Source organism: Clarias gariepinus, chromosome 16 (assembly GCF_024256425.1).
Source record: "Clarias gariepinus isolate MV-2021 ecotype Netherlands chromosome 16, CGAR_prim_01v2, whole genome shotgun sequence".
Lineage (NCBI taxonomy): Eukaryota > Metazoa > Chordata > Actinopteri > Siluriformes > Clariidae > Clarias > Clarias gariepinus.
The window spans coordinates 5,235,980-5,262,094 of record NC_071115.1 but is presented as its reverse complement, the minus strand read 5'-3'; the positions used below and the strand labels follow the sequence as shown (position 1 = coordinate 5,262,094).

At 41.0% G+C, this 26,115-nt stretch overlaps 3 protein-coding genes across 4 annotated transcripts; all 3 read right to left on the bottom strand.

Annotated features, from left to right (window-relative positions):
* Positions 1 to 5,660: 5,660 nt before the first annotated feature.
* Positions 5,661 to 7,729, bottom strand: LOC128544577 (zona pellucida sperm-binding protein 3-like). Its single transcript, XM_053514791.1, has 8 exons — positions 7,153 to 7,729; positions 6,948 to 7,066; positions 6,758 to 6,861; positions 6,510 to 6,687; positions 6,332 to 6,449; positions 6,038 to 6,123; positions 5,876 to 5,967; positions 5,661 to 5,759 (listed from the first exon to the last, which is right to left on the bottom strand). Exons 1-8 carry the CDS (start codon positions 7,702 to 7,704, stop codon positions 5,707 to 5,709), a joined length of 1,302 nt encoding a protein of 433 aa, XP_053370766.1. The 5' UTR covers positions 7,705 to 7,729; the 3' UTR covers positions 5,661 to 5,706.
* Positions 7,730 to 10,617: 2,888 nt separating this feature from the next.
* Positions 10,618 to 12,558, bottom strand: LOC128544542 (zona pellucida sperm-binding protein 3-like). Its single transcript, XM_053514734.1, has 8 exons — positions 11,999 to 12,558; positions 11,801 to 11,919; positions 11,617 to 11,720; positions 11,356 to 11,533; positions 11,159 to 11,276; positions 10,999 to 11,084; positions 10,837 to 10,928; positions 10,618 to 10,726 (listed from the first exon to the last, which is right to left on the bottom strand). Exons 1-8 carry the CDS (start codon positions 12,545 to 12,547, stop codon positions 10,665 to 10,667), a joined length of 1,308 nt encoding a protein of 435 aa, XP_053370709.1. The 5' UTR covers positions 12,548 to 12,558; the 3' UTR covers positions 10,618 to 10,664.
* A 1,173-nt stretch (positions 12,559 to 13,731) lies between these two features.
* On the bottom strand, positions 13,732 to 24,755 carry ddx42 (DEAD (Asp-Glu-Ala-Asp) box helicase 42). 2 transcript variants are annotated; one of them, XM_053515028.1, is made up of 18 exons: positions 24,668 to 24,755; positions 23,971 to 24,224; positions 23,090 to 23,273; positions 22,457 to 22,518; positions 22,164 to 22,200; positions 21,483 to 21,635; positions 20,699 to 20,803; positions 20,459 to 20,578; positions 20,182 to 20,358; positions 19,720 to 19,848; positions 18,809 to 18,908; positions 18,643 to 18,690; positions 17,459 to 17,556; positions 16,968 to 17,244; positions 15,926 to 16,152; positions 15,715 to 15,825; positions 15,498 to 15,602; positions 13,732 to 15,208 (listed from the first exon to the last, which is right to left on the bottom strand). In XM_053515028.1, the coding sequence occupies exons 2-18, from the start codon at positions 24,186 to 24,188 to the stop codon at positions 14,624 to 14,626; spliced, it is 2,736 nt and encodes a 911-aa protein (XP_053371003.1). In that variant the 5' UTR covers positions 24,189 to 24,224; positions 24,668 to 24,755; the 3' UTR covers positions 13,732 to 14,623. The 2 variants fall into 2 exon arrangements, with proteins under 2 accessions (XP_053371003.1, XP_053371004.1); XM_053515029.1 differs by lacking the exons at positions 22,164 to 22,200; positions 23,971 to 24,224; positions 24,668 to 24,755 and having other exon boundaries at positions 23,090 to 23,106.
* Between the last annotated feature and the right edge of the window lie 1,360 nt (positions 24,756 to 26,115).

Genomic DNA, 26,115 nt, shown 5'->3' with positions numbered 1-26,115 from the left:
TGTAGTCAACAGGCAAGCATACCAGACCTAGCACACCACCTGCTATTTATGCAGTGACTAAAACACATCTTCAAACCTTTTAAAATAGTTTGATGATCTTCCACGCCTGTTGAGTCACTAATTAGGCTTGCCCTTGCATTTGATTGGACCCTGCATGAAAACAGCTTAATTGTCTTAATTGTCTAGGTCACAAGACCTAGTTAAGCAAGTTAACAAATGTAACACAAAAGAATAATTAAAGTCATTGATTGTACACTTTGTACAATTGTAAGAAAACACAATGTTTTGGGTTGACACAGAATGTTTATTACAAGCTACAAAATAAACGTACCTGCAGCTTAATTAAAGTGTAGCAATTGTTGTAGGCCCATGGGTTAGAAATAAGACAGAAACTGTGCTTGTTTTGAAGAATATAGAACACTTGGTTCATGCTCTTTGATTTTTATTTGCATGGCACTTAACAATGCATATTATCACAAAGCAACCAGATGGGCGAAATAAATGTATGTCTCTCCCCTGAAGGTCACATGATGGTGCCACTAGTGACATCTTTAGAGGCAACAAATTACACATTGCTGCCATAATTCAATTCAAGTTAAAAAAAATGGATAGATAACTGATAAAGTGTGTATACAACGTTTTTGGGTCCCTCTGTATATATGTACTGTATATATGCATATCTATCTATCTAATTTAATAGATATATATAATATCCATCGCTAATGAGCATGACAAGTGTGACAAGGAAGTAAACTTAAGAGGAACTAGACTCAAAAGGGAACTTATCCTCATTTACAGGGTGGGTGAAAATTACCTTATCAATATTTTAAGGGCAATGAACCATGTGGCATCACAGGATGTGTGGTTAGACTGGGATTCTCCAGGATGTTGGTTGGGACAACGCGGACCTCATGAATGGCCTCCAAGAATTCCAGATCTCACTCCATGTAATTTTTTTCCTGTGGGACTACGCAAAGGAGGAGGTGTATAGGACAAAGCCTCGCACAGTGGAAGACTTGGAGGCACGGATTCAGGGGGTTCTCTGCAATATGCCATATGACTTCCTTTAAAAGACTGTGCTTTCCATCCCGGCCGTTTGAAAAAACTTGTTGACACCACCAATGCCTATGTTGAAATTTAAAGAATTGCTTTTGTTTTCCTATGTAATAAAGTGCATGTACAATTTATGTCAATAAATTTGCATTGGAAATATGGACTTTACCCTGAGATGGTAATAGGAAGAAACCTTGAGAGGAACCAGACTCAACAGGGAACCCATCCTCATTTGGGTGATAACAGATAGAAATGATATAACATCATGTGTGTTATGCAGGTGAACGTTCAATATAACAAAAGTTCTTTAAATTAACATGAAGTCCAGTTCAGCACAGGGACGAGTCAGTAGCTGCAAAGGGCAGATGGGGTCTGGATCAACGGAAGCACAGGAGCAGCAAGTGTAGCTCCAACCATCATAAAGCTGAATCCAACTGGAGCTGGTCCTTCCCTGGATGCCTTAGGAACTTTTAAACTGGGAAACTGTGTCTGAGCCCCGAACACTGTCTGAAAGGCTATGCCAAAGCTTTGGCGCTAAATATGAAAAAGCTGTACCCCCTTTTGTAGATTTTAAAATTCAGGGAATTACAAGAAGTCCAGAGTTTTGTGATCGTAAGGAGTGTGGTGGATTGTAGCGTTTCAGAAGACTGGTTAGGTATGTGGGAGCTAAACCATTTAAAGCCTTGTATGTAAGTAATACTATTTTGTAATTAATTCTAAACTGAACAGGTAGCCAATGCAGGAATGATAATACTGGGGTTATATGATCATATTTTCTGGATGTAGTGAGAACCCTGGCTACTGCATTTTGGACTAACTGAAGCTTGTTTATTGAGGATGCAGGACAACCACCTAGTAATGCATTACAATAGTCCAGTCTGGAGGTCATGAATGCATGAACTAACTTTTCTGCATCAGATGCTGGTAAGATGCAACTAAGCTTGCCAATATTTTTAAGATGGGAAACAGGCTGTTTTTGTGATATTGGAAATATGGTTTTCAAAGGACAAATTACTGTCTAATATTACACCCAGGTCTTTTACTGTCGAGCCAGTAGTAACAGTACATCCTTCTAAATGCAGGCTGAATGGTGAAAGCTGTTGTGTGCTGGTTTTTGGGCCAATAAGTAATATCTCTGTCTCATCTGAATTTGGTAATAATGGAAGTTGAAAAATATTGCCTATTTTAAATTAATAGATTCAATTCACATTTAATTTTAAAGTGTAATTGGAAAGGTATTGAGTCAGTAGATTAGTTTTAAAAGCACCTGAAAATGTAAGTGAAATATTAGGATTTAGTGTAAGGATTTTTTTTTTTCACCTGAGGTTTTGCTATGCATTTTAGGGCACTGAAGATTATGGCAAAACTGCCTGATATTTTCCCAGTCTTTAAATGTCCAGTCTCTGTGTCCTTGTGATCAAGAAATCCCCTACCATGTATAAGCAAGGGCATTAATAGTTCAATGGTAGACATCTTTTCTGCCAACATCCCTGCTTAGCCACTGGACTTTACTGAGAGTTGTGTTAGGAAGGGCATCCACTGTAAAACCAGTGCCAAACTCAAAATGTGTGGATTAAATAAACCAGTGTTGAAACCCTTACTGAGAGAGCCAAAATAATTCCCCTTAGGGGTTCTCGAGATGCATACAAGTCAATACGGTCAATTCATAGGCTACAATGTGGAATTATGCTCCAATAAAAGTAACTCTGCATGCATCGATGGCCAGAAGACGCCAATGTGAACTTGCAGCTAAACTTGAAGTTTATAATCAAAAATCACATCCATTTCTCCTACCATAACAGGGACTCATTGTGTTCATAACGCAACAAATTTGACAACATGACAAACCAAACTCAAAAGGAAACGTCACTTTGGGTAACACAACCATAGCTCCATGCTCAGCAGCAGTTAATGGTCTTCATGTGATTAATGGACTAAAGGTACCTGGATGTCAGATCAATAAAGAAGAGGGAGTAAGGCTCACTGGTCCATCAGGAATATCATATGTAGTTTGATACAGACAGAAAATTAAATGTACCCTCAGTAACAAATGTTTTGTGCTGAACACAAGCAGCGACTCCAGAAGCTCTGGTATGCAAGTCAGCCAAATCACCATGAGCAATCCTGAGTAAACTTGGGTGGGAGGAGACATCTTTTCAAGATTAATGTACATTAAACCTCCTTTGAGAACCCATCCAAAAGTAGCCTACAAAATCAACTTGACCACTTTGCTGTGGATTAAAGGAACCAGCCCACTGTGGTTGCAATTCGACCAGACAAACAGGAGTTGCAATTCGTAAAAAAAAATAAGTTTGTTTGTTGCTTGGAATTAATCCCAGTTACCACACCCTGCTGGGAATAAGTAGGAAGATTTGTCAATAAATAGTGAAATGGTGCCATCAGGGTTAGGGTTAGTCATTAAACTACCAATCATTGATATAATCAATGATATAATTTTAATTCATACACATTTCATACAAACTTAAATAATTTTTTGATTGTGTAAAACTGCTTTGTGACAATGTCAATTGTTAAAAGCGATATACACATAAAATTGAATTGAATTGATCATATTGCCTAGGTTGTGCTGAAAACTATGTCCCTTTATACTGCACAGTCCTATACAATAAAATCTAAACATGGCTAAAACACTCAGGGTTTTATGAGGTACTACATAAGGACTCTCTATAAACATAAGCAGTAAAGCATCTCCAGCATGCAAAAACCACTGAACATTAAGTGTATTGGTGCTTAAAGTGCAACTAAGAAGCCTTCCAATCACTTGGGACTCTGTCTCCAGAATAGAATAGTCTTCATCATTAACAAGTACGACTAAATTAAAGTGCCATCCCTTAGCACAAAATAAATGTCAACCTTTAATAAAAACATGTACAGTGGTAACACGGTTAGCGAGCGTTCCGCAAGACAAGCAAAGATTTTTAATAAATGTTGACTTGAAAAACGAGCAAGTCTTGGTTTACAAGTACTAAGTATCATATATCACGCATGCACTTCTTGTTTTGATGCCGAGCGTCATGTGATCACAACTGAGACAATGTTTTTTCAATCTCTTGCGCTGCAGAATTGTGAGTAATCGTCTCCCCTGATTGGTCTAAGTGCGCATCTCTCACTGGTATAATCAACGTCAGTGCACATGTGTACTGTTTACTATAACACTGTGACCACGTGTGTGCACGTAAAACATTTTTTGTGTTTGCAAGCCTGTATGTACAGCACGTGTGTGCTGTTTCTTATAACACACGTGTGCGCACGTGTTCAGTAAAGCAAAAGAAAGACTCATTAGAGAAGTTAAAGATCAATTTTCTCCCTCTCTGTATCAGCCTGTCATGTGTGCACGCGCTTAATTCAATACTGTGCCCCTTTACACCCCCCACCCCCTCCTCCTTTCTGCTCTACACAGAAATACTGCTCTGTAGCCATACTTTTCAAAGGTAAAGTGCAGGTTTACTTGTTTTACTTTACAGCAGTAATTCCGTTAGTGTGCCCTCACGCAGGTGTCATTAGCGATGTTCCTTGCTCATTTTTCCGATAAAACAGTCTTTTATTAATGTGTGCATGAAACTGAAGAAAGGTTTACTGTGTAAGATGAGAAGGGGCTGATTTCTCCTCTCCTCTTACTTTAGCTTCACACACAAAGGCACAGCACCTGCATGCATAAACCAAAACACTTCTGTTGGGATTTATTTTTACCTCTTAAGTTAAACTGCAGGTTAGTTTTATTTTTAGGGGCTGTGGAATGAATAGTTTGAGTTTCCATTATTTCATATGGGAAAATTCACTTTGGTTTATGAGTGTTTTGAAATACAAGCCCACCTCCAGAACAAATTATGCTTGTAATCCAAGGTTCCACTGTATTCAGCATAAATTTATACTTCTAAAAATTGCATGATCAGTGGTTAATTACAGCACTGAGTTCATTATAGCAGAATTCATTGTGTTTTTTGTAGTAGGATATAAACTACTGGTTCTTGATTTTTTTGTTTTGTACAGTCCACCCAATGGTAGTCGATAGGTAACAGTTGATGGCTTGGGTGTAAATTGTCCTTTGCAATTGTATTGGCTAGCTCGAGGAACAGTATTAATCTTCCAAGTTGATGAAAGAGCAGCCAATCTTCTGTTCAGTTGTGATGACCTTCTGCTCAGTTGTGATGACCTTCTGCAGCACAGTACAGTTGCTATACCACACAAGTAGGCCAATCAACGCTCCACTGATTTAAAAAAAAAAAAAAAAGAAATGTCTCTGCTGGGCCTTTTCTACCAGCTCAGGTGCAAGTTGTTGTTTCACACCAGGTTGTTAGCCATTCCACCTCATTCCTGTAGGCAGACCCCCCACTGAAATATTGGTTGTCAAGTTTTAAAAACACGTTCATCATAACTAAAGACAAATGTGTAGGATTCCTAGGTAGAAAGTATTAGTAAGTGGTTGTTTGAAAAAAGAACAATGTCCATTCTATACCATATTGGTTAGCTAGCCAGTTGACACTCCCTACCCAGAGCAAATCCCCAATTGGGTCAGGAAACAACTTGGTTCTAGAGACCAAGTGTTGGCTTATTTTGTCTTTTGGACAAAATGCAAGCACAAAAGATGAGTTCTAAAATTTTATTAGAGCAAACAAGTCATTAGACAACCAATTATTTCAGAATCATTATTGGACCAAGGTGAACTTCCTTCTCCATCTGGAAGCCTGCAAATGGGGAAGGACAAGAAATAAAAAAAAAAATAAAAATAAAAAAAAATCAGTACAAAGCCACATTCCAAAAAACAGACACCATACAATAGGCCAACAGTGCCCTCGGATACCTTGCTCTGAGGACAGGTCACGTCCCTTTCTCATGCCACAGCTGCTGTCACAACAACTGCATACCTGGTTAGGACCATATGCAGCAGTCCATCTAGGAAGAAGAGTGGACGTTAGGAGTCACATCACATCAGAATTAGGCCATCACAATAATTGCAACATACCCATTGTTAGAAAACGAACAAGCCTTGTGCTCAGCATCAGCAGGGGCAGATGCAGCTGTTGCCCTCAAGACACATGCAACGTAGACCTGCATACAAGAAAATTTGCATACAACAATGACCAGGCCAAAGCACCTGTGCCATCACCTTTGAACAAGAGGGCACTCACTCCATTTATGACAAGCACCATTAAAACAGCAGTATCAGAGCAATGGCATTAGTCATGGCATTATGCCTAACAAGTTACATTCTGGCTTAAAAACTTGCCACCTCACCCCCTGTACAATCACTCCTTACCAAGCTACTGTTCGATTGTTGAAATGTGAAGGCTTCCAGCTGAAACCCTAGCTCATTTGCTTGAGTTTGAGGCATGAACTGGGAACCAGAGTGTGTAATCTTCGTATCAATCAGGCACCTGGGGAGAGCTACAGTCAGATCAGCTCAAACACAAAGGGTTAAGAAGAACCCCACTTACCCATGGTTTTCAATGAAGGAATATCGGGGGACTGCACTGAGGTCAGGGACTGCAGTTGCCACACAGCCATCTATAAGGACACGCAGGGGCACGTGGTTGAACTGCATAACTGATGCCTTAATGTTTATAAGCTGACCCAGGTAGTACTGGTTGGATGTCCTTTCAGTGATCCAGTCATCTACAAGGGAAACAAAACATGTAAATAAAAGCTTCACACAATCAAGCTACAGCTCAACCATAATACAAACCCATCATGAGCCTCAAGGAGAAAACAAGAAGCTCCTCAGCAGCTTGGGCAGAAGCAAATGGGATCCAAGCAGGCAGGAGAGCATTGCTACTCACATTGTGGAATCTGGAAAGCATTCAAAGACAAGCCCATCAAAAAGGAGTACATCCTTTTGCATCCCCCACCAAACAATTATTGGCGTGTTAAAATACCTTGGATAGTGACACTCAATGAAGACACCAATTCCAGCATTCCTCAGAATGGGAGTACCACTTATTGGGGCTGAAGCAACACCAAGAGTGAAGATATAGACCAGCTCATCTGCAGTCACCTGAAAGGGAAAAAAATACAAGTTAAATCCAAGTGTCTAACAAGCTTAAAAGGAAAAATAAAGGTATGTGGCAATAGGAAGCTTACAGTCAAAGCACTGTTGCAGCCATACAATGGTGCTTCATAGATAAGGAACCGAGAAGAAGCATCAATCCCTGTGGCAGCACAGCCTCCCAGTGTGAGCGCAGCAACATTGAGGGTTGTACTGCTTCCAAACACACTTGTGCTCACTTCTACATGCACCGCAGTCTCATTGCATTTTGCTGTTACACCCTGGGTAGGAATAGAATCACCCTGTCCTGGAGGGTTCACATAGGTTGGTGGAGTAGGGATCTTTGGGGGTGTTGGATAACGCCAAGTCAGGTTCTTCACTAGATGCTGCAAGACTTGCTGTTGTTGAGAGCCCAGAGGAGTTTGAAGCTGCAGTCCAAGTGGGGCTCCTACAGGGCTTCCAATTTGGGAAACACTCTGCATTAATTGAGAAGGTAAACCAACACTCACTTGAGGTAAAGCCGGCCCTGGTGCATTAGGTTGAAATCCTGCAGGAACTTGAAAATGCCCCAGTGTCAACACTTGTGCTGTTGACAGTCCAACTGCAACTAGCAGCACCACACTAACTCCCACATAGTTAAACCCCATTGTAGTCAACAGCTGATGGCAAGCATACCAGACCTACCACACCACCTGCTATTTATGCAGTGACTAAAGCACATCTTCAAACCTTTTAAAATAGTTTGATGATCTACCACGCCTGTTGAGTTACTAATTGGGCTTGGCCTTGCATTTGATTGGACCCTACGTAAAAAGTGCTTAATTGTCTTAATTGTCTAGGTCACAAGACCTAGTTAAGCAAGTTAACAAATGTAGCACAAAAGAATAATTAAAGTCATTGATTGTATACTTTGTACAATTGTAAGAAATTAAATGTCTTGGGTTGACACAGAATGTTTATTACAAGCTACAAAATAAACGTACCTGCAGCTTAATTAAAGTGTAGCAATTGTTGTAGGCTCATGGGTTAGAAATAAGACAGAAACTGTGCTTGTTTTGAAGAATATAGAACACTTGGTTCATGCTATTTTTATTTGCATGGCACTTAACAATGCATATTATCACAAAGCAACTTATATATATTTATATAAACAGATGGGCCAAATAAATGTATGTCTCTCCCCTGAAGGTCACATGATGGTGCCACTAGTGACATCTTTAGAGGCAACAAATTACACATTGCTGCCATAATTTAATTCAAGTTTCAAAAACGCATAGATAACTGTTAAAGTGTGTATACAACATTTTTGGGTCCCTCTTTATATATTTATTGTATATATGCATATCTATCTATCTATCTAATTTATATATATAGTAAGTTCATCACTAATGAGCATGCCAGAGACAAGGGTGACAAAGTAACCTTAAGAGGAACTACTCAAAAGGGAACTTGTCCTCATCTACAGGGTGGGTGAAAATTACATAAGCAATACTTAAAGGCTATAAAACATGTGGTATCACAGGAGCACCACCTCATTTGGCTGTTACTTTGTGTGTGTGGTTAGACTGGGATTTTCCAAGATGTTGGCTGGGACAACGTGGACCTCATGAATGGCCTCCAAGAAGTCCAGATCTTACTCCATGTCATTTTTTTTTTTCCTGTGGGACTACACAAAGGAGGAGGTGTATAGGACAAAGCCTCGCACACTGGAGGACTTGGAAGCACAGATTCAGGAGGTTCTCTGCAATATGCCATATGACTTCCTTTAGAAGACTGTGCATTCCATCCTGGTCGTTTGAAGAAACTGGTTGACACCACCAATGCCTATGTTAAAATTTAAAGATTTGCTTTTGTTTTCCTATGTAATAAAGTACATGTACAATTTTTGTCAATAAATTTGCATTGGAAATATGGACTTTGCCATTTTTTAATGTCTTTAGTTACTTTTCGCCCATCATGTAAGTGAAACCAGACAGTGTAATTATAAATAAATTCTTTATACAAGTGTAAAATGCAGGACCATGAACCAGGAACATATGAGCTTTGAAGCAACTCATCGATAGGGTCCTATGCTCCCCAGAATTTCGTATATTGTACATAATGGGGGTATGACAAAGGGTCTTATATTCCCAAGCTTCAATGTTACCAAGGTCATATGTAGCACATAATGGAAACCTGAAAAATATTGCCTATTGTGGAAACTCAATTTTTGGACCTTTCAAATTGGTAGATTCAATTCACATTTCATTTTAAAGTGGGATTGTATTAAGTAGATTAGTTTTAACAGCACCTGAAAATGTAAGTGAAATATTAGCATTTAGTGTGGTGATTTTTTTTTTTCACCTGAGCTTTTGCTATGTATTTTAGGGTACTGAAGATTATGGCAAAATTGCCTGATATTTTCCCAGTCTTAAAATGTCCAGTTTCTGAGTCCTTGTGATCATGAAAGCCCCCATGTATAAGCAAGGGCATTAATAGTTCAATGGTAGACATCTTTTCTGCTAGGCAGACTACCCAACATCCCTGCTTAGCCACTGGACTTGCAGCGAAACCTCAGAGTTGTATCAGGAAGGGCATCCACTGTAAAACCAGTGCCAAACTCAAAATGTGTGGATTAAATAAACCACTGTTGAAACCCTTACTGAGAGAGCCAAAATAACTCCCCTTAGGGGTTCTTGAAATGCATACAAGTCAATCCAGGGGCTACAATATGGAATTATGCTGCTATAAAAGGGACTCTGCATGCATCTGTGGCCAGAAGACACCAATGTGAACTTGCAGCTAAACTTGAAGTTTATGATCAAAAATCACATCTATTTCTCCTAACATAACAGGGACTCATTGTGTTCATAGAACAAATTTGACATGACAAACTCAAAAGAAAATGTCACCTTTGGGTAACACAACCATAGCTCCATGCTCAGCAGCAGTTAATGGTCTTCATGTGATTAATGGACTAAAGGTACCTGGATGTCAGATCAATAAAGAAGAGGGAGTAAGGCTCACTGGTCCATCAGGAATATCATATGTAGTTTGATACAGACAGAAAATTAAATGTACCCTCAGTAACAAATGTTTTGTGCTGAACACAAGCAGGGACTCCAGAAGCTCTGGTATGCAAGTCAGCCAAACCACCATGAGCAATCCTTAGTAAACTTGGGTGGAAGGAGACATCTTTCAAAGATTAATGTACATTAAACCTCCTGTGAGAACCCATCCAAAAGTAGCCTTCAAAATCAACTTGACCACTTTGCTGTGGATTAAAGGAACCAGCCCACTGTGGTTGCAATTCGGCCAGACAAACAGAAGTTGCAATTCGTAAGTTTGTATATTGCTTAGAGTTAATCCCAGTTACCACACCCTGCTGGGAATAAGTAGGAGGATTTGTTAATAAATAGTGCCATTAGAAGGGCCGATGTATGCAGCATTTGTAGAATGCTTCTCTAGCAGCTTTATTCCATTACTGAAAATGAATGCAACACCAAGCTTCTAGTACTGCACATTACGTATTATTTGCAGATAGTCAGGGGATAGACACAAGAATCACAGCACAAGGACAATGCTTTTAATACCATTTTATTCAGGCCAAGATCAGCAAGTCATTAAACTACCAATCATTTTCCAGAACCATGATTGGGCCAAGGCTTACTTCCTTCACCAACACCAGCCCTGCAAACAAGTGACATTGTGAAGTTCCATATGCTTTGACCTGTAGAGCTTTTCCAATTCAGATCCTAGAGCCCAAAGAATTAAGTAAATCAAAATTTAAACCCTTATACCTTGCTCTGAGGACAGGTCCCGTCCTTTTCTCATGCCACAGCTGCCATCACAACAACTGCATACCTGGTTAGGACCATATGCAGCAGTCCATCTAGGAAGAAGAGTGGACGTTAGGAGTCACATCTCATCAGCATTAGGCCTTCACAATAATCGCAACATACCCATTGTTAGAGAACGAACAAGCCTTGTGCTCAGCATCAGCAGGGGCAGATGCAGCTGTTGCCTTCAAGAGGCATGCAATGTAAACCTGCAAACACAGAAAACAAGTTACTTTCTGGCTTGAAAACTTGCCACCTCACCCCCTGTACAATCACTCCTTACCAAGCTACTGTTCGATTGTTGAAATGTGAAGGCTTCCAGCTGAAACCCTAGCTCATTTGCTTTAGTTTGAGGCATGAACCGGGAACCAGAGTGTGTAATCTTCGTATCAATCAGGCACCTGGTAATGAGACAAGTCAGATCAGCTCAAAAAAAAAAAAAAAAAAAAAAAAAACCCCCCCCAAGAGAACCCAACTTACCCATGGTTTTCAATGAAGGAATATCGGGGGACTGCACTGAGGTCAGGGACTGCAGTTGCCACACAGCCATCTATAAGGACACGCAGGGGCACGTGGTTGAACTGCATTACTGTTGCCTTAATGTTTATAAGTTGACCCAGGTAGTACTGGTTGGATTTCCTTTCAGTGATCCAGTCATCTACAAGGGAGAGAGAAAAAAAAAAAAAAAGTTAGTAAATAAAAGCTTAACACAATCAAGCTACAGCTCAACTAGATACAAACCCATCATGAGCCTCAAGGAGAAAAGAAGAAGCTCCTCAGCAGCTTGGGCAGAAGCAAATGGAATCCAAGCAGGCAGGAGAGCATTGCTACTCACATTGTGGAATCTGGAAAGCATTCAAAGACAAGCCCATCAAAAAATAAAAACATGTACCCCCCCCACCAAAAATCTGGCATGTTGAAATACCTTGGGTAGTGACACTCAATGAAGACACCAATTCCAGCATTCCTCAGAATGGGAGTCCCACTTATTGGGGCTGAAGCAACACCAAGAGTGAAGATATAGACCAGCTCATCTGCAGTCACCTGGGTGGGGGCAAAAACAAATCTAAATTTCTAACAAGCTTAAAAGGAAAATTAAGGTGTGTGGTAAAGAAAGGCTTACAGTCAAAGCACTGTTGCAGCCATACAATGGTGCTTCATAGATAAGGAACCGAGAAGAAGCATCCATCCCTGTGGCAGCACAGCCTCCCAGTGTGAGCGCAGCAACATTGAGGGTTGTACTGCTTCCAAACACACTTGTGCTCACTTCTACATGCACCGCAGTCTCATTGCATCTTGCTGTTACACCCTGGGTAGGAATAGAATCACCCTGTCCTGGAGGGTTCACATAGGTTGGTGGAGTGGGGATCTTTGGGGGTGTTGGATAACGCCAAGTCAGGTTCTTCACTAGATGCTGCAAGACTTGCTGTTGTTGAGAGCCCAGAGGAGTTTGAAGCTGCATTCCAAGTGAGGCTCCTACAGGGCTTCCAATTTGGGAAACACTCTGCATTGCTTGAGGAGGTAACCCAGTATTCACATACGGTGAAGGCTGCTGAAGATTAGATTGAAGTCCTGCAGGAACTTGAGGACTCTGCAAACCTGCCCACTGTGCTGCTGAGAATCCAACTGCAAAAAGGAGCAGCACACTAAGCCCCACTTGGTTGAACCCCATTGCTACCAACAGACAAATGCAAACATACCAACCTTGCTAAAGCACCTCCTATTTAAGCAAGTAATTCTAATCTTGATAATCTCTTCAACCTGTTCAGCCACTTATCTTACGCACGCCAGTAATTAGAACTTTAGTGATCCTCGCATGTGATTGGATCAGGTGATTAATTGTCTTTGTCACATGACCTGGCCAATCATCTGGCTTAGTATGATAAGTAGCTTGGCTCGGACTAAATAACTTTTTTTTTTTTAATGCAAAAGGTTGTCATGTCAGACAACGTATTATGAGCAGCTAGTCTTCTTCTTCTTTGTTTCTCGGCTGTTCCCTTTCAGGGGTCGCCACAGCGAATCATCTGCCTCCATCTAACCCTATCCTCTGCATCCTCTTCTCTCACACCATTTAGCTCTGCACATTTAATATGTCTTGTGTTGATATTTTAGCAAATAATCGATCAATTTAATTAAAAGTAGCACCAATTTATAGCCTTATAATAAAGGAAGATGGAAACTACAGTTTAAAATGTTTTATGAAATACTGCTTTAAAATAAATTATACTTTGGACAGAAATTTGAGTTAGGATCAAATCTGACTCTTAGGCACCACTGTGGTCTCGCGCCTCCAGGGTCAAGGATTCAGTTCCCGCCTCGGGGTCTGTGTGCATGTTCTCCTTGAGCTTGATGGGTTTTCTCCAGGTGCTCCGGTTTCATTCCACAGACCAAAGGACATGAAGATTAGTACAACTAGTGCTCCCAAACTGCCAGTAGTATAGTGTGTGTGCGTGTGTCCAGGATGTATTCTGCTTTGTGCCCTAAGTCTCTTGAGTCCCCTCGACTCTGTACACAGTATAAGCAATATAGACCATGAACAAACGAATAAGTGTCTCTCATCTGGATGATTCATCTCATGTTTAAATCTCGAATGATGAGCTAGAATATTACAAAGATGTACCGGAGCACTGACAACGACCAGATTTCTTCAAAGCTTAGTAATGTTAAAATCATCTTCATTAGGATAAATACGTCCCCGATCATGTAATAATGTTTCCTTTTGTGTGTGTGTGCAGCAGTATGTTTGGACAAAACTTGACAAATGAATTACTATAGTGGCTATGCGCATATATAAAAAAAAGAATGATATATATATTTTGTGTGATAAAAACATATTAATTGGAATTAAAGACAACATTCTTTAATGAGGTCTTAAACCTTTTTATTATTCAAGCCAGGTTGATATTGTATGGTTGATGTATTTGCACCAGGATCACGAAAACAGATGAAATACATGAACATTGCTGAAAGATAAGCCTTCAGAATCTAGTACACTGGAAATAAAAAAATTAACACAGCACATATTTTATCCCAGGATTTCCACCGGATTTAGTATTAGATTTTTGTTGTTTTTATGATGTCGCTGCTGGTAACACACTCGATACCCTTCAGTCTCATTAGAGCTTAAAGGAAACCTAGTACATAAGCATACTTAGTTTTGCTTCAAGATACATAAATCACAGACAGGACAGAGATCAGGCACAAATCTGTCCGAACTTGTAATGGTATGTAGTAAAATACAGAACAAAAGACAAAAACCTACAAAATAGATCACTCACAGATATGCTGGATCTTTAAATCAGTGACTGAAAGTTTCATGTACAATCATAAAAATGTTGAAACTGCCTTATAATGGATTTTATTTTTCTTTTCAACTCACAAAGTCAGTTTTGCACCCTAAACAAACCGCTAATTATCCCTCCCCAAAAAATGACTTGTTAACAGAAATATGAATCCACACGCGCGCGCGCACACACACACACACACACACACACACACACACACACACACAGCTACAGAGAAAGTCTGGGATAACTACATTTGCTATCAGCTTCTCTATAATTCACGCTTCCTCTTGTACAGCTTCAAAACAACCCGACCAACCGCCTGTCAGAAACAGAACAGGCAGATTTGACTCCCTCAAAGTCTTTATAGGTTGACATTTGAGTAACTGCAGACAGATGGGCCCCGCTGAGAAGCCTGGTATGATCTCAGAGCTGCTTATTTGGCGTCTCCCGCAGGTTCAGCTCTAACTGTCCCACCTGCTCTTCTTCCGTTTGGGCGGATCCGGAACGGCAAAGCTGTCCTCGCCTCCTCTGTGTGAGCTCGACCTGTCGCTGCCCTCCCTTTCTCCCCTCCCACTGTCCCTCTCCCGGCGGCCGCCGTCGCCGTTGCGGCTATCGCTGTGGCGATCTCTATCCCTGTCGCGATCGCCATAGCGATCCCTGTCCCCGTGCCGATCCCTGTCGCTGTGACGATGATGGCCGTCGCTGTGCCGGCTCCTGTCTTGCCGGGAATCCTCTCTGGAGGAGGAGGAGTAGGAGGAGGAGGGGGAGGAGGAGGAGGAGGAGGAGGAGGAGGAGGAGGAGTAAGAGTCTGGTATCGAGCTCAATGAGCCGGCACTGCTGAACCCGGCTAGCTTAGTGCCCAAACTAAAAGATGGAGGAGGAGGGGGCATGGGCGAGGAAGACGACAGCGTGCGGCTCCCTTCGGGGGCTCCGGAGGGCACAGAACTCAGACTGCCTGCGCTCGTCCAACCTGAGGTGCTGTTAGACTGGGCGCTGAGCTTGGGAGATCTACCTGATGCTGCCACAAAGTGGTTCTTGTACTGAGCCTGGGAAAAGAAAAACAGCACAGAGTAGTGAAAAAGTTAGTGGAAAGAACATTAAGGGGAAGAAATCAGTGTGACCATGAAAGTATAAGGAGGGACCATAGTTCAAAAAAATGCAGCACCTATATCCAAGAAAAGTCAGCATCCTTCAGGATGCATTGTACATTCAAGTACCAAATTCTTTTTGTGCTGTATAAAAAGCTCTGAATGGGTCAGTAAGCAGTATAACCCTTGCTGAGGTCTAGAGGACACACACAAAAATATATAATAATAATAAATAAATGCTGGTTACCTGAAAGGCTTGCTTCATGGCAGCCATGCGATCCCCCATAGCTCCAGTAGGGGGTTTATAAGCCTCGTAGTTCCCGAGAGCAGAACCACTACCACTACCGCGCTCCTGGGTGGAGTTCACAGAGAAACAATCAGTTTCCAGTAGAACGGACACAAAAACATGTACTATATGAGCCTCGCAATAGATAAACATATAAGTAGTTCGTTCAGAAACCCACTGAGGAATCGGATCCTAAGCCTGGTCTCTCCCTGTAGCCGAGACCTCCGCCTCCAATGTTCAGCTTCTTTCCTTTTCCGCTCTTGAATCGGGACTTCCTGAACCAGGAGTTCTGGATGAAAAATAAATAAATTTAGAGAAATATTATTGTTATTACGTTTCAGCAGAGTAAAACGTATAACGACTGAACATGGGGAAGACTGCAGACGCACCTGCATGGCCAAATCCAACAGCTCCTTCGGGACGCTCTGATTCGCTCCCTCTAAATTACGAACAAGGTCGCCGGCGAACGAGGTGTCTTTGTTTGTGAGCAGCGTATAGGCCACACCCTTCTCTCCGGCACGACCAGTCCGGCCAATGCGATGCGTGTGTGTGTCAATGTCCCGGGCAACGTCGTAATTTACAACAGTGCGAATGGAGGGAATGTCCAATCCACGAGCTGTGAGAAAAAAATATATAATTTTTTTTTTCACACAGAAATTTTATAAATAATGTAAAAAGTAATAAGGGATAAACAATACAGGTAGTCCCCGACTTACAAACAAGATCCGTGCTTAAGTCGGATTTGTTCCCAAGACTAATAAAGTGAGTCTTTGACATTAATATACAATATAAAAGCATACCAATCCATTTGACTAAATCTGTCCATGTTCCCCACACTGCCATCTTGTGGCCAAAAATCATAACCGCGCCTAAGGAAATTAGTCCCACACGTGAAATTTAACAGTGTTGTCTTTGAGCCTTTAAATCGTGAGAGGAATCCCAGACACCATTTTGTCTTAGAGCTGTTTTCCACTGTATTGGACTGTGAACTCTTTTTTTTTTTTTTTTTTGTGGAGGATTTTCCGAAATTGGGATTATTCACCATATACACCTATCATCGTGCTCCTGGACTGATTCATTTAAAATCGGTGAGGCCGACTAAATTCTCCCACACACACACGCTTGTACACACACACAATGAACCAGACATTTAGACATTTTATACATTCACTTACACAGTGAAAATATTGTATACTGAAATGATTGGTATCTGGTGCACTGCAGCATCTATTATTTGTACAATACTCGTGAGATACTTCCATAATTTGTTCACATTTTACGAATGTTCGTAGAACCACAGTCCGTTCGCATTTGCGGAAATTTGTAACTCAAATCTTTGTATGTCTGGGACTACCTGTACACGGCCCCTAGCAGAATTTAGGATAAAATCAAAACAAATTACATGACATGCTACATCCCTGACTTGCTCACCTGCGACATCAGTGGCCACCAAAACAGGTAAGTTCTTCTTCTTGAAGTCGCTGATGACCTTGTTCCTCTCGCTCTGGTCCATGTCTCCGTGCAGCAGACCCAGGCTGTAGCCTTCCTGCTGCAGGTTAGTGGCCAGCTCGTCAGAGTTGGCCTTCTTAGTTACGAAAATGAGCACGGAGCCAGAGGAGGTGAACTCCACCAGCCTCCGCGTCAGCCACGCCCACTTATCTGAGCCGCTCGGCAACACCTCCACCAGCTGGGTCACATCCTCGTTCGCCTGAAACAGAGAGAGAGAGAGAGAGAGAGAGAGAGAGAGAGAGAGAGAGTTAACTTTCTGCTGATTTTGTAACTAAGAAAAATTTATAAACGCTCCCAGATGGCTTTATAGTCTTAATCTTGATGTACATTAAAGCCTTAAAATACTATAATATTAAAAGTATTAGAAATCCCTGCATTTTCAGCGCTATTATAAAGCGAATAATCTACCACACCTCTCCGATGTCCCCCTGCACTACGCGGATCGGGTCGATGAGAATGTCCCGCGCCAGCTTCTCGATCTTCTTCCTGAACGTGGCACTAAACAGCAGAGCTGAAAGAGAGCGCAATAAGACAACATATAAGATCAGCATATAAAAAAAGAAAATTTCAGAATTATACAAACAGACAATAAATATAAGAAATATTTATTTTAAAAAATTTCAAAAAGTGATACTGTTGTTTATAATTTTTTTTTATAATTTTTGAAAATTGTTTTGTGCAGCCTGTAGTTTTAGTATTCTAATTAGTCCCAACCTCCCTTCCATGGCACTAACATCATGTGACCCGAGACCTTGTTATAATAAAATATAAAAAGTTTCAAGATTTTTACAGAATCTGCCAGGAAAACACCTTCACTTGTTTTCACTTAGTTTTTGACACCTAGTTTGTTTCGACACTTTGTCACGTGACTGTTTTATTGGCATACTCATTAATATGCATTAGTGTCTGCCAAAGATGGGCGTGTACATAAAATCTGCCTGGTCTGTGATCAATTATTTCCGTGTCTAAACAACGCATTGTATTTGCTATAGTGACTTTATTTTATTTTTTTCTCAAATAAGATTGGTCAAAAGGATTATATATCACAGGATTCTATTTAACTGGAATTGTATAGCAGATATTTAACATAATTCAAAGCAGATACTAAAAGCGTATTATTTTCTTATTTACACAAAGAGGCACAAACTTGTACAGCACCATCTGTTGAATTTTGTGATAACCTAATGATTTTTCCAAGGTCGATTTTTTTAATGATATAAGGATGTTTTTCATTAAAATTTTAAAGTAGATGGAAAGGTCAATATGTGACCTCGAGCTCGGCTAAATACACCTAAAATTGTCTGAGAAAACCCACTAAAATTCATTAAGTAGTTTTTACGTGATGCATGCACAAATAGACCCAATTATTTCCTCGCAAATATCTTCAATGTATAGACGCAACAACTTTACAGTTTTATTATGCGTATAAATAAATAGATGATGCAGCCGGGACGTGCACATGGTTTATTCAGTCTTAACCCCGCCTCATTTCTTCAGATCTAATGAAGCCTCTGAGCCTCTGTTTCTTGTCAGTCTTTGCATAAAACAACCTGGTATTCGTATAAAATATAGGTGTGGTGGTACGAGAAGCACTTACTCTGTCGGTCTGGTCTGACGTGGCTGGCGATGGATCTCACTTGATACTCTGGAAAGCAAATCCAAATCAGAAATACACCGCCGCAAAAATATTAACCATTTTTTACGGACAAGTATAACGGATGCTATAACGAACATGAGGTAGGAGTAGGAGCGCTTGGACTCACCGAAACCCATATCGAACATTCGATCAGCCTCATCAAAAACCAGGTAGGTCACTCTCTGCAGGGATGTCGCCTTCTTCTTTATGTGATCTATCAGGCGACCCTGTGTGTGTGTGTGTGTGTGTGTGTGTATGTATATCATATGACAAAATTGTTCGAGATTAAAACAGAACACGAACTGACGATCAGTAAAACAGTACATCAGCCTATGAGTTGGAAAGATCTTCGATTAGTACAGGTAGTGCCTGATTTATGAAAATTCGAGTAACGAGTTTCCGCAGGTACAAATGGACCGCAATGCCAAACAAATCATGGAAGTAGCTCACGTCTATTATACACAAAAATACACACTGAGGTTTATCAGATACCAATATTTACAATTATATACAACATTTCCAGTGTGTAAGTAAATGTATAAAATGTCTAAAGTCCGGTTTATTGTACGTGTGTGCTGGAGTAAATGAGTCACGGCCTCACCGGTTTCAATAAAACAGCCCGGGAGCACGATGATACAAAATGTCTGTCCTGTAAAGCTGTCCTGATGGTAAATAATCCTAATTTCTGAAAACTTTGAGTTCGCAGTCCAAAACAGTGTAAAACAGCTCTGAGACAAAACGGCCTCTGGGATTCCCCTCGCTAATTAAAGGCGCAAAGACGACACGGTTACATTTCACATGTGCGTGTTTATTTCATTAGGTGCAGTTATGGTTTTTGACGGCCACATGATGGCACAGTGGGGTGCGGGGGAGGGTTACAGGGACAGAGATTTAATCAAGTGGATTTGTATGCTTTACGTTGTACATTCGTGTCAAAGACTTGCTTTGTCAGACTTGCAGTACTCGTTTGTAAATCGGCACGACCTGTACTGCAAAATACACGATACAAAATGCCGGACGGCGACGTTCTGATCTTACCGGGGTGCAGACGACGATCTCGGCCCCTTCCTGTAGAGCCTTGGCCTGTTCCCACATACTGCCTCCTCCGTACACGGCCACCGAGCGCAACCCGTAGGCCTTCCCGAAGCGCTTACACTCTGTGTGGATCTAAATATGCAAAACACACAGCTAGTCATCCTCAAGGAAAAACTAATAAATAAATAAAAAAAACATGACAAGCTGTAATCTGGCTCAGCATACGCACACATGCACACACGCCGTATGTGCACTGAGTCATTTTAATTTCTCATATGGTGTTACTATGGCATCAACATGGTATTACTATGGACTGCATCCTTTAATTTACAGTATTAAATGTTTATTATAACACGTTCTTTGTAAAAGCTCAAACAAGACTACACACACCCGTTAGCGGAAAGAAAAATTAAAAGTGTTTCATAATGGATCTGATCACACAGAGAACATTTTAGCGAGCAGCACCTGCTGACAGAGCTCTCTGGTGGGGCAGACGATCACAGCGATGGGTCCCTCGCCCTGCTCCAGCTCCTTCTGATCCATGATGTGCACCAGCATCGGCCAGATGAAGGCGGCCGTCTTGCCGCTACCCGTCTTGGCGATGCCGATGATGTCTCTGCCGCTCAGTGCTATAGGGACACCCTAACCAAAAAAAGAAAAAGAAAAAAAAAGGCGTTAACCTACACTTCATACATTACACTAAGAAAGCCTTCGTATTGGCTGAAAGCATTAAGTGAAGAACCTGGCACTGGATGGGCGTGGGCTGCGTGTACTCGGACTTGCGGATCTGGTTCATGAGCTGCTCGTCGAAGCCGAAATGAGCGAAACTGGTGCAGGGCTTGGGAGGAGCCGCGCCGGACACCTGTCCGTCGAAAAACACACACACAGACAAATAAGTTTCACTTCATGTAAAGAGAGAGAGAGACTTGTTGTACAGAACAGACAGAAGATGAAGAAGAACAAGAGGAGGGAGATCGCTAACCCTGAGGTTGAGTTTGTGTCTCAGCTCCACCACTTGAGTTCCGGTCAAGCTGTTGAGCTCTTCATGCTCGTTGTAGAAGTTCTTCTCGAAAGGAGAGTAGTCGATCTACGAAAGGGATCACAAGACAAACAAAAAACAACTACTGATAGATTAAGTTTATACAACATTCCCCATCAGAGTCGTTTTTTCTATATATACACATATACACACAGTATTTATGGAATTTTGTACTGCATAGTCCTCTAGAATCTAGTGAAAATCCCTATAAAGCTCACACGCACTCATCATGATGGGTCCGACTGTGTCTATTGAACATGACACAGTTCATATATGCAGTGCTTATCATTGTTTCTTTCTTTTTTAACGCCATGCCAGCTTCTATGGCTATATTCATGGCAAGAAGCATTTTTGTTATTCAAAAACTAGAGAAGATGTTTAAAAAAAAAAAATTCTAAGAATTTTAAAACCATATTTGGATTTACTTGTTTAAAAAGTTTTTTTAAAGTGTCAACAGAATAAAACAAGTTCCTTAAAGGAGTAAAAGAGTTGGACAAATATAATTTTTTGTTTAATCCGTTAAGGTTTAAAGTTTTAGGCTTTTGTTCTCTTTCACCATAAAACACTATCTTTGACTTGAGCCAAGTCAAACATCTTACAACTTAAAATTTAAATGCTCCCCATTTGCTCGGACAGAGTCAGGGTACTGCATTAAATCATCTTTCGAACCAAAAAAAGTGTTTATAAGAGTGTTTATATACTGTACATAGAGCAACAGAAGAGTTACCTCAGTGTGATCAATAGGAGGCAGTGGCATGATAATCTTTTTAGTGGTAGGGGGGATGGGGTTCCCGTCGCTGTCGTAGTCCACGTTCTCATCCTCTTCCTCCTGGATCAGCCCGGCTGTCGGGTTCTCCGCCATATAACGGAAATAAGCCTCCTGCACGCAAACAGAGCTTCAAGTCACGCAGGATGGGTAAAAAAAAAACGTTACAGGTCCCTAAATTATCACGACTTCGCCTCTATGACGTTTCTGGAGGGAAATAACAGGCAACCAAATGACTGCTAATGAGGCTGGGGAAGTTACCTGGCATATTATCGACTTCTCAGGGGCAACATGCCAGCATTTAATGTAAATAAGACAACAACATCTTAGTGGCCTTAATGTCACGGCCAAAACTGTTTAATGTGACATTAATTAATCCTTTGATCAAAATGGCTAGCGTTTACGTTTAGCTGTTCTTGAACCTGCGTGCGCTCCGAACTTGAGCGGCTCTATTTACGACTGTGGAAACTACTACGCGGCTTCTCTGAGTGCTCGACACAAAACCCGGCCTGTGAAGACTTTAATATGCACAAGGGTTACATGGACAGGTAGACAGATGAGCTAAGGAAATAAAAGGAGATGATACAGATCGAGGCAAAGCGGTTCTTGAAGTGGAGGTATGCTGAAAGTGTGGTCACTCACTTGCTCATCTTCCTCTTCAATGTCATCTCGAATTCCCCTGGAAGAAAAAAACGGAGAAAAAAAAAACTTCCCTGCGACTCGCTCAAATCACCCGTGGAAGAAGCCTTAAGTGTTTTTAAATAATCCCCATGCCCATCCCCATATTCTTTATTTTTAAACTTCCCGTATCATCTACACATAGATAAACATATCTAATATTAAAGTCTTGCTAAATAACTAACTTGCTGAAGAAGTGCTGAACCCAATATTAGTATTCCTGAAAAGGAGCTCTAATGTCCGGTGAAATGGCTTACTTGGTCAGCTTTTTCTCCTTTTCCTTGTCCTCGAGTTTCCTCATGTCCTTGGCTGCTTGGTTCTATTTGGTGTTTAAAAAAATAAAAGAGAGAGAAAGAGAAACAAATCATTATGTACAAATGTGCAAACCTTTTTTTTGCGAGATCTTACAAACAGTTTTTTTCGAGATCTCAACAGACACATTTTGGGGGGGGGAAATATCATTGGGAACATGATCATGCCTCGAACATTTTTGTAGCTGAGATCTCTACCTTCTTTTTTTTTGGCAAGAACGTGCAAACATTTTTTTTCTGTGAGATCTTGCGAACATTGTTTGTTTGTTTTTTTGGCAGATCTTGAACAGTTTTTTTGTTTTCAGAGATCTTGAGAACAGTTTTTTTTGTGAGATTGGATTGTTTTTCTGCGAGATCTCGCAAGCATTTTTTTGGCGAAATCTCAAATTTTTTGGGGGGGCAAAATCTTACAAACTGGTGAACAGAACTGGCTGTTTTTCAGTTTTATCAGAAAACGGATCGGATCGTGTCAAGGCCCAACAGCGTCAAACTGCCACTGTTAAGCCCTTGAGCAAGGGCAAACTTGATTTGTAAATGCTTTTAAACCAGGACCGCATCTCACAGGGAGTGTGATCTCACCTCCACCTCAGCCATAAAGGCATCAAGGGGGTCGTCTTCGCTGTCCGATCCTCCTTCACCTCCTCCTCCTCCACTCCCTCCTCCTCCTCCTCCGGACTGCATCTGCTGCCTGGTAGGAGAGTTCTCTGCGGGGATGTACGGCAGATCCGCCGCACTCGATTCCTCCTCGTCGTCCTCGAAATAGCTTGGGGAGAAGGAGACAATTTGAAAAAATGTTGTAAAAGATAAAAAGAGTGCAATATCATTTTAGTTCGTCACAACAAAACAAGCACACTGTCTTACTTCCCACAAGAAACAGGGCACTGTAAATACTGGTAAGCCTTTACTCCTTAGTATCTTCTTAACCGTCATTGCATGCTTTTACATTTTCAGGTCTTTTCAGAAATATCGCAATTACACGCTGAACGCATCCACATTGTCAAAATTACCACAGGACCTTTTCCTTATTCTTTATTTTTTATGTTAAAGGAAAAAGAAAACTAGTTTTCTGACACAAAAACAGTTTGTAAAAATTGTTAAAAGATTAAAGCTAAAAATAATCTGATGAGCTTTAATGCAATCAGTGATATTGTTTCAGGTTGCAGCCCACGTAACTGTCAGCCCAGACTGTCTGTCTTTCTGTACGGCAAAATCTCTGTCCAACTTGGAGAAGTAACTAACATGAAGAAATAAAATTTAGTAAGGTTGTGCATCTTACACCTTGTTTACGCTTCTTCAAAAATTTATTAGGGCCCAAGCACTATAGTGTGTGCAGGACCCTCTTGTTTTCGTAAGGATTCTTTTTTTTTTCCCCACCCTTTGGGCTTTTTCGGGGTAGGTAAGTAAATAGATAGATAGATAGATAGATAGATAGATAGAGTAACTGGTGCAGGGTCACTCACGCATTTTCCTCATCAAAATTTGCACGTTTGGTTCCGATCTTGTAGAAGGCAGGCAGCTGCTGCTGGTTTTTGCCATACCCTCCCGCAGAGCCCGGGGCCCCGAACGCGCCGTGGGACTGCTGGCTCACCCGCGGCTCCTCTTTCTTACCCCCGGAGAGAGAAAATCCTCCGAAGCCAAAACCTCGTTTACCGCTCGGTCCTCCCTTGTTCCAGTTCATAGCTGCATCCGAGAACACTTAGACAAAGTACCCGTTCTGGTGACAAACGAGACGAGAGAAAGACACCACTTCACTTCAGTGCTCGGAAACCCAACACTTTAGCTAGTTAGCTGAGCCGTTACTAGCAATAATGGCAAAAAACAAACAAACAAACAAAAAAGTCGGCTAACCTTAATATACTGCATAAATCTATATTCACTCTAGATATATATATATATATATATATATATATCATTTATTTATTAATTCAACTGCATAATTTAGACATTTCACTATCTATCCAATTAGCTAGCTTGCTAATCCGTAAACTAGCTAGCTAGCTAGCTAATGCAGCAAGTGGGCGTGCGCAAACATAAAGGTTATAGCTTCATCCTTAGAGGAAAAAATTTAATAATCACCGCAAATGAACATTAAGAGTTGAAATATAATCGTTTCGCATTTACACCAAGTTATGAGCTAGCCAGGAGAGCAGCGGGTACCTGAAATAAAAGCGCGGACGAAATTGTACCGTAGTTTAACGTCGTTTACAGTCTGGCCGACTGTTGTTGCGTGCTACGTCATCAAAACTCGACTCGTTATGTGCGAGGACTCACTCACTCATCTTCTATACCGCGTTATCCTGTGTTCATTGTCGCGGGGACCCTAGACAGGGTGCCAATCCATCTCAGGACACACACACACACACACACACACACAGTGCCAAAGTGTCTCCATTTGCATGACTGTATACTTTAATTTAAAAGATAGAATTTAAAAGTTTTTGAAATCACTTGGTAACCCTTTCCAGCTTCAAGTAAATAAACAATTCTTGATTGTAGATTCTCTGAAAGCTCTTGTTGTTGTGGCATTGCCCACTTAAGTGTTTTCTATTCGTGCAGAGTAAACTCAGTTTGAGTGCTTTTATCAGTCAAAGTGGCTCTAGTCCACACCTTCAATCTCATTTTCTTAACAAGAGTCCAGATATGTCAACACATGAGTCAAAAAAGACATGAAAAATCTTTGTTATCTTTAATAATATTATTAAATGTAATAATACAATTATTATTATTATTATTATTATTATTATAGGCACATTATACAGTATTTGTCAATACCCTTGACTTAGATGAAGATCAGATCACATTTTATGACAAAGTAATGAAGAAAACCATGAAATTCCGAAAGATCCACTTTTTCTTGCCACTGTATATAAAAAGTTGCACACTCTACAATTTCATTCAGTCACCTTTAGTTTTGATTACAGCTCACATGGTGGTGTCCTGTTCTTGTGTGAAAATGATTCCTCATGCTCCCACAACCACTCTTTTACAATCTGAGTTCTGGAATATGTCTGTGCATTCAGAAAGAAGAACTCCATAGAGGTGACAACCTGGTCATTCAGTACATTCACGGCATCAAATGATGCCGTGAATTCATTTTATTTCCACATAAGGTTGCCGAGCCTAGACCTGAGTAACGGAAGCAACGCCAGATGATAACACTGCCAAACCATTGTGGGGCATAAATACAAACCACACACAATCACAGAAACATAAGTTTGGAATCGAACTCTTACTCCTGGAGGTGCAAGGCCACGGTGCTAACCACTATGCCCTTGCACCTTCAGGAGATTTCCTTCACGGTTAAGGAAAAAAAGGCAATGACAAACAGTATTTACTCACTCACTCCTCGTTGACATCACTTATACCCTGTATACAGTGTCAATGGGGGCCTGAAGCCTATGCCAGGAGACCTAGGGCATGAGGCAGGGTACACCCTGAATGGGATGCCCATTCATCGCAAGGCACACATGCACACACTCATCACACTACAGGGCAATTTTGCATGTCCTTGGACTGTAGGAGGAAACCAGAGTACCTGGAGGAAACCCACAATCACAGGGAGAACATGCAAACTCCACGCACACAGATCAAAGGTGGGAATCGAA

Bases quoted from the DNA above. Each gene is read 5' to 3' on its own strand.
- LOC128544577 (XM_053514791.1), bottom strand. From the start codon at position 7,704: ATGGGGTTTAACTATGTGGGAGTTAGTGTGGTGCTGCTAGTTGCAGTT. The intron at 7,067-7,152 runs GTAAGCTTCCTA...TTTCCCTTTCAG, and splicing joins GCTGCAACAGTGCTTTGACT to GTGACTGCAGATGAGCTGGT. The intron at 6,862-6,947 runs GTATTTTAACAC...AATGCTTTCCAG, and splicing joins ATTGAGTGTCACTATCCAAG to ATTCCACAATGTGAGTAGCA.
- LOC128544542 (XM_053514734.1), bottom strand. From the start codon at position 12,547: ATGGGGTTCAACCAAGTGGGGCTTAGTGTGCTGCTCCTTTTTGCAGTT. The intron at 11,534-11,616 runs GTTTGTATCTAG...TCTCCCTTGTAG, and splicing joins CTCCTTGAGGCTCATGATGG to ATGACTGGATCACTGAAAGG. The intron at 10,929-10,998 runs GTATGTTGCGAT...TCTTCTTCCTAG, and splicing joins TGTTCGTTCTCTAACAATGG to ATGGACTGCTGCATATGGTC.
- ddx42 (XM_053515028.1), bottom strand. From the start codon at position 24,188: ATGAACTGGAACAAGGGAGGACCGAGCGGTAAACGAGGTTTTGGCTTC. The intron at 22,519-23,089 runs GTGAGATCACAC...AACACCAAATAG, and splicing joins CCTTTATGGCTGAGGTGGAG to AACCAAGCAGCCAAGGACAT. The intron at 18,909-19,719 runs GTAAGATCAGAA...ACACACACACAG, and splicing joins AGATCGTCGTCTGCACCCCG to GGTCGCCTGATAGATCACAT.